General features: G+C 35.4%; 1 protein-coding gene and 1 pseudogene across 1 annotated transcript; both read right to left on the bottom strand.

Annotated features, from left to right (window-relative positions):
* Nucleotides 1-1,811: 1,811 nt before the first annotated feature.
* On the bottom strand, nucleotides 1,812-4,223 carry LOC100682696 (annotated as a pseudogene).
* A 1,416-nt stretch (nucleotides 4,224-5,639) lies between these two features.
* LOC111095093 (40S ribosomal protein S27-like) lies at nucleotides 5,640-5,988 on the bottom strand. The gene has a single exon (XM_038562455.1). It carries the CDS (start codon nucleotides 5,969-5,971, stop codon nucleotides 5,813-5,815), a length of 159 nt encoding a protein of 52 aa, XP_038418383.1. The 5' UTR covers nucleotides 5,972-5,988; the 3' UTR covers nucleotides 5,640-5,812.
* Nucleotides 5,989-7,975: the final 1,987 nt, after the last annotated feature.

Consider the following 7,975-nt stretch of genomic DNA (forward strand, 5'->3'; position numbering starts at 1 on the left):
TGTCATCCCAGGTCCAGGAACCCCACATCAAGCAGGGAGCCTGTTTCTCCCTCTGCCTGTGTCTCTGCCTCTCTCTGTGTGTCTCTCATGAATAAATAAATAAAATCTTTAAAAAAAAAATCTAGTTTGATCTTGGTCAGAGAACACATCTTGTATGATTTCTATTTGTATTTGTTTCCTAGGGCTGCTATAACAAAGTACCACAAACTGCATGGCTTAAAACAACAAAAATATATTCATTCATAGTTTTGGAAGCTAGAAGTTCAAAACCAAGCCATGCTCCCTCTGAAGACTTAAGGGGAGGAGTCTTCCTTGAATCTCTGAGCCTCCAGTAGCACCATGGGACATGGTGTCCCATGTCTTGAGGTATCATTACTCCCTTCTGGGCCTTCATCTCGCATGGCTGTTTCTTCCCTATATGTTTCTATCTTGTTCCCTTCATATACATATATCATTTATATTAGATTAGTGCTCACCTTAGTGTCCTCATCTTGACTTGATTCCATCTACTATTTCCAAATAAGGTCAAATTCATCATATCTTTTCAACCCTTAACATTATTCTTTTAAGTGCATTAAGGGTGCTGAATGACCCATTATGTAGTCTATTTTGATGTATGTTCCATATGAATTTAAGAAGCATGCGTATTTTGCTACAGTTGGAAGGAATATTGTATAAATGACAATTAGATCAATTTAATTGATAGCTGTGCTCAGGTAATTTATATCTTTATCAATTTTCTTTCTACATGATATATTAATTACTAACATAGTAGATTTTGTGTCTCTATAATAGTAGATTTGTCTCTATTTCCTCTCAGGTCTGTCAGTTTTTGCCTCTGTATTTTGGTACTTTTTTGTTAGGTACATACACATGGAAGATTTTTGTGTCATCTTGGATAATTGACTTCTTCTACACAATGCCCTTCTTTATACCTGAGAACCTTTCTTGTTCTGAAGTCTGCTCTGTCTGAAATTAAAAAAGCTATTCCATGGGAATCCCTGGGTGGCTTAGTGGTTTCGCGCCTGCCTTTGGCCCAGGGTGTGATCCTGCAGACCTGAGATCGAGTCCCACATCAGGCTCCCTGCATGGATCCTGCTTCTCCCTCTGCCTGTGTCTCTGCCTTTCTCTCTGTGTGTGTGTCTTTCATGAATAAATAAATAAAATCTTAAGAAAATAAAAAGGCTATTCCAGATATTATTATTATTGTTATTATTATTATTATTATTATTATTATTATTAGTTGTAGCATGGTAGGTCTTCCTCTGTGTCCTTACTTTTAACCTAGATCAGTCTTTATATTTAAAGGGTATTTCTTGCAGACAAAATAGAGTTGGATATTATTTTCTAATCTGCTCTGATGATTCCTGTCTTTTAACTGGTATATTTAGTCAGGTCACATTTAAATTGAGTATTGATATAGTTGGATTACTATCTCTCATGTTTATAATGTTTCATAATCATCATTTTTGTATTTTATAACTATTATTCCTTTACTTCTGTACTTAATTGAACATTTTGATTTCAATTTATCTCCCCCTTAAAGTATATTTTTAATGCTAGAAATTTATTATTACTTACTCTTATTAAGCACCAGCTGTAAGCTACAGAAAACTTAAAATCATACTTTGAAAACCCATTCTTCTCTCCCCAACCCAAATTCTTAATAAAGATTTCTTTAAGTGAAGACATGCTCTTTTCTGTATAAAACTTTATCAAATCAAGGCCAAGAACTGTGTACATCTTACTGTAAAATGCTGCCCATGACTGTGGAAACAGTGTCTGCCCATGCTCCTTTTACTCTCCAGGTCCTAAGACATGGTCATGAACTGTCTCTTCACAAAGCAAGGCCAGCACTTGCTGGGTTTATCATTCTGAAGGTGAAAAGATTTCTCACCAAGTCAGTCCAGTGTCTTGTACTGTCAGTCAGTTGTTGTAAGGAAGTCCTCATCACCTCATCTTCCCGCTTGCAGACTTAGCATAAATTGCATTAAGTGGAAAACCAGGCTCTCCAGGAGTGAGAAAATTAGTGATTCCTAGAGTACACATTTATTTCTCAATTTATCTTTTGGAACTGCACTTTGGAGTTTTTTAGGCACTCAGAAATGTAGGGAGTTACAACTATCAAGGTTCTATCAGCTTCATTCTTAATCTCACAGTTTTTTTTTTTTTAAGATTTTATTTATTCATTCATGAGAGACACACAGAGAGAGAGGCAGCGACACAGGCAGAGGGAGAAGCAGGCTCCATGCAGGGAGCCCAATGTGGGACTTGATCCTGGGACTGCAATCACGCCCTGAGCCAAAGGCAGACGCTCAACCACTGAATCACCCAGGTATCCCAATCTCACAGTTTTTGAAGAAGATATTGGCCTTGATGTAATAGATAGCCTCATCTACACTATCTGTATCTTTGTCTCTCTAGGGGCAGGTCCTTTTAACTGACCTGTGCTGTGTTTCCAATGAGTTTGGTGTCAAGGTTCTTGAGAGAAGAGTGGTAAGCTGGAATTTTGGTGCCAGCTGGGTTTCAACCAAGTTGAGTAGGTTGGAGTTAGAGCACAGCGCTTCTCATTGTGGGGAGGGGATAAACAGAAGTCTCAATTACATTTCCTTAAAAATAATTTTAATGGTAATCCTATAGTATATATTATGTATTTTTAACTAATTTAGGACCACTTTCACATGCATTGCTTCATATGTAGTACAGAAATCGTGTAACATAGTATTCTAAAGTTTTCCTTCCCATCCCTTTTGACAAAGCTGTCATTCATTTCTCTCATCCACAGGATATAATCACCCAATACATTGTTACTATTATTACACGAAACACAAAGCTACCTTTTCAATAAATTAAGAATTAAGATAATTAATGAAGGTGACTACACCAAACAACAGATTTTCAACATAGATGAAACAGCCTTCTATTGGAAGATGATGCCACCTAGGACTTTTATAGCCAGAGAGGAGAAGCCCGCACCTGATCTCAGAACTTAAAAGGAGAGGTTGACTTTCCTGTTAGGGGCTATATAGCTGATGACTTTCAGTTGAAGTCATACTCATTGATCATCTTAAAAATTCTGGGACCCTCAAGAATGATACTAAATCTACTCTACCTGTGCTTTATAAATGGAACATCAAAGCCTTGATGGTTCCTGCAAAAACAACAAAAATCAATGAAAAAATTTTTTTCTCAAAATATCACTGCTCATTGACAATGCACCTAGTCACTCAAGAGCTCTGATGGAAATGTTCAATGCGATTAATGTTGTTTTCATGCCTGCTAATACAACATCCATTCTGCAGCCCATGGATCAAGGAGTAATTTCAATATTCACATATTATTATTTAAGAAATACATTTAGTAAGGCTACAGCTTCCATAGACAGTGATTCTTCTGATGGATCTGAACAAAGCAAAGTGAAAACCTTCTGGAAAGAGTCCACTATTCTAGATGTCGGTAAGAACACTTGCGATTCATGAAAAGTGGTCAAAATATCAACATAAACAGGAGTTTGGAAAAAGTTGATTCCAACCATCATGGCTGACTTTGAGAGGTTCAAGACTCAGTGGAGGAAGTAACTACAGATGCAGTAGAGACAGCAAGAGAACTAGAATTTGAAGTGGAGCCTGAAGAGGTGACAAACTCATGATAAAGCTTCAAGAGATGAAGAGTTGCTTCTTATAAATGAGCAATAACATGGTTTCTTGGGATAAAATTTCCTCCTGGTGAAGGTGCTGTGAAGATTGTTGAAATGGCAACAAAGAATTTAAAATACTACATATGGTTGGTTGATAAAGCGTCTACAGATTTTGAGAGGATTGATTCCAATTCTGAAGACGTGCCACTGTGTGTAAAATGCTTTCAAACAGCACCGCATGCCACAGAGAAAATGATCATGAAAGGAAGACTCAATCAATGCACCAAACATGTTACATTAAGAAATTGCCACACCCAACCCAACCTGTCGCAACCGCCACCCTGATCAGTCAGCAGTCATCAGCATCAAGGCGAGATCCTCTACTAGCAAAAAGATTCCAACTTCTTGAAAGCTCAGGTGGTGATTAGCATTTTTTAGTAATAAACTATTTTTTAATTAAAATATGTACATTTTTTTGACATAGTGCTATTGCACACTTCAAAGACTACAGTATAGTGTACACAAAACTTGTATATGCATTGGGAAGCCAAAAAATTCATTTGACTGGCTTTATTGTGATACGCATTGTGGAACCAAACTCACAGTACCTCCCAGATATATTCATATTTTCAATAGCTAACTAAGTCCTAGTCTGCACCTAAAATATCTGTCACATATTACATTCAATTTCCATTGACTGCTTCCTCTTCCTTTGGTTTTAAGTGCAAGTCTGATGTTTTGTTGTGTTCGGTTATAAAATGCTGGATACTGTGGGAGACAAGTAACAAGGCGCCAAAAATACGTTATCTTCATTTAAGTGGTCTTGTGTTTTATTCTGACAAGCATCTAAATTACTGCGTGCAAGTTTTCTTGATCTTGTCAAACTCAGCTTCATTCACACTGTTAGGAAAAAATTATTCTTATAATGTTCTCATGCTAGGATGTAATTTCTATTCCAAAGTCATATCATATCTGGGTTATCAACTACAAACCCATGGATCATGGTGAGATCTTTATACTCCTTTTAATCTAGATCACCAAAGTTTCCAAGTCTAAGTATAGCTCAGTGGGTTGAGAGTCTGACTCTTGATTTTGGCTTGGGTCATGATCTCAGGGTTGTGAGATCGAGCCTTGTTTTGGGCTCTGTGCTCAACAGGGAGTCTGCTGGAGATTTTCTCTCTCCCTCTGACCCCATTCCTTTTCTCTTTCACTCCCTCTCTAAAAATAAATAAGTGTTTAAAAAAAGAAAAGAAGAAATTTGAATGTAGACAAAATGGGCAGGGAAAATTCAAGTAGAAATTTTGGGGAAGTAGAGACTGTAGAGAAACCTAATTCTGATGCACATATTTGAAAGAAACAATATAATTCTGTGGAAATGTTATGGGAGGAGTTGAGAGTGATATTCTAGGCTGAATAAAGATAAAGAAGTATGAGGAGATGAGGAAGGATTGTAGTGTTCTTTGAGGATCGTATTATATTGCGAAATTCATTCACAAAGCGTGAAACACCAGACTCTTTTGGAGTGTGTTTTATTACAGTGGGCATTATGCATTTTGGGACATGCCATTGGGGAATTTCAATTTTCAGAAATCCCCTGTCATATTATACACTGAAGAATAGCTTATACACAATAACTTGAATATTTTTAAGTTATACTCTTCTATATATCTTGATAGTTCTATAAACCTAGGAAATCCTCACCACAAATACAAACATGTCCATCAACTCTAACATTCCTGGGTTTCTTTACAGTTCAGCTTTCACTCTGCCCTTGATCTTTAAGCAACTGTGAATCTGCTTTATACCATGATAGTTTAATTTTTTTTATAAATAAAATTTTACATTTATTTTCTGATTGTGTGCATGTGCGTGTTTATGTCTTTCTGATTTCTTTGATCAACTTAATGATTTTGAGAATCAAATATCATGGTACATATGTTAGCAACTTACTTTTTTTCCTTATTGTCTGTCCAATAGTATTTCATTATTTTTTATTTTTTTATTTTTTTGCCCATAATCAAAACTTTATTGAAAAACTGACACCAAAATAGGAGATCACTGTTGTAAACCTTACAAAATTAAACATAATTACATTATCTTGGTAGATTAACTGGAATTACTGAACTGATAAGGCTTTCTGTGATGTAACACAAATTCAAGAGGTTGTGCAGATCATTAGTGTTGCTTTCTTCTAAATGAACAGCCCTCTGTGAGTCTGGTCTTTCCTCCCATCGGCTGGCACAACACGGTTGAACAGTCTACACAAAGAACCACCATCTGGGCATGGCTGAAAACCGTGGTGATCTTGTAGCAACCTCGACATTTTACATCCATAAAATAGGAATTAGGGCTATATCCTATTTTGTATAAAACATCTACTTGTTGATGGACATCAATATTGTTTCTAGTTTTTGCCTATCACAAATACAATTGCTACGGACATTCATATAAATTCTTTGTGTGGACAAATGTTTCTATTTCTTGAGCAAATGTGTATAAATCATGGGTATCTGATATCATGGATAACTGATTTCAATAAATCCATCAATATGGAGGTGGCAAATGAGAGGAAAGAAAGCTTTAAGAGGATGACTTAATCAGAGAAAAAAAAGGGGGGCCTAAATATAATAATGGATATATGGTCAGAAAGGAACTGTCTTATTCTAGTTTTAGTTAAACCCTAAATTCTGAACATTTAGATTGAATAACTGAGATTGTTTTAACAAGGTTGAATTTGATAGAGGTAAGTTTATGCCTCTTGCCCTCTGACAACCCGGTTTAAATAATGTAAGTGGAGCTCATAGGGCTTTTAGTAATTTTATCTGAATAAAAAAAGGCTGTTTCAGAAAACTTTGCTTTAATTTTTGTAATTTCTTATCCATTGTGTGTGCCTTCATTCTATCATTTCTAGGTTGTGCTCAGAGGTCTGCAGAATCAAGCCACATCTTGAGTTAAACTGTCAGCAACTGTATCTGTTTTTTTTTTTTTTAATGCACATTCAGAAAAAGAGAAAAATGAGTATTAATTTTTTAAAAAATATTTATTTAGTTATTTGAGAGAGAGTGTGCACACAAGTGGGAGAGAGGGGCAGAGGAAGAGAGAGCATCTTCAGGTAGACTCCCCACTGAGTGTGGAATCCCACGTGGGGTTCCATCTCAGGATTCCTGAGATCATGACCTGAGCTGAAATCAAGAATCAGATGCTTAACTGAGTCAGCCACCCAGAGGCCCCGAAATTTTGTTGTTAAATTTGAAATTAATTTTATACAGAGTCTGGCAATGTTTTAAATTGGGTTTAATGAGAGCAACCTTAAATGACAATACAGGAATAAAACAACCTGTAATATTTCAGCATACTTATTATCTCAGATGAGATGAATCTCTATAGATGAATCTCATGCTTGATATTGTAGTGAAACCAATAATTACCGCTTAGTAAGTACTTCTTATATACTGGGAGACAACATAGCATGTGTCACTCACATTTCTGCATGTCCTGTGATCAGAGGCCTCACAGCCCTTTGCTCAGGATGATCTTTTCAAGGATGTTTTTGTACAGCAAATAACTTGGGAAGATCAAAAAAGTATATCTACTTGGAATATATATATTTTCTGCATTCTTGGCAAAATTTGAACAGATGGGCAGGTTTGCCTGCAGCCAATTATCAATGATTGTAGATGCTAAGCTCAGGATTAGGAACACAGCCCACTTTGGAATCGTCTGTGCAACACTGGAGTCCTTCTTCCTTGAATGTTTATTCGTATAAGATATATACTTTATGTACAATATATACAAATCAGAACAGCAATTTTTCTGACGGTAAATTATATTGTTCCATTTCTTATTAGAATTGGTAAGCACAAATTATTTTATTTTATTTTTAAAAATTATTTTATTTTTAAAAATTATTTTATTTTATTTTTTAAAATTATTTTATTTTATTGCTATTTTTACAAGCATCAAATATTGACAGTTATTTTTATAAGTATTCAACAATTAGTAAAAATTATTATAAAAAAGAAATTCCACTTACTCCATGTGCTTACTCACTTCTAGGAAGATGTTAGCTTATTGCAGTTTTGAGGTGATATGCAATTTCTCTTCTAGCTTATTTAGTAAAAAGTGAACCTTTAAAAAAAATTGCTTTGTCTTACAAATATCTTGACGCCTGAGCTATATAGCTCTCACTTAAAAGGATAATGACTTTACTTAGAATAAATTTTTATTGCCTCTCATATAATTTAGGGATGACGAACAAATAATCATAAAAATGTAGAAAAGTAGCTGTGATTTATTACATTAGTTTTTCAACATTCAACAACTGATTCTGTAGGCAAA

Source organism: Canis lupus, chromosome 18 (genome assembly GCF_011100685.1).
Source record: "Canis lupus familiaris isolate Mischka breed German Shepherd chromosome 18, alternate assembly UU_Cfam_GSD_1.0, whole genome shotgun sequence".
In the NCBI taxonomy this organism is placed as follows: domain Eukaryota; kingdom Metazoa; phylum Chordata; class Mammalia; order Carnivora; family Canidae; genus Canis; species Canis lupus.

What these genes read in the sequence shown, in the direction of transcription:
- LOC111095093 (XM_038562455.1), bottom strand. Translation starts at nt 5,971, where the DNA reads ATGGATGTAAAATGTCGAGGTTGCTACAAGATCACCACGGTTTTCAGC.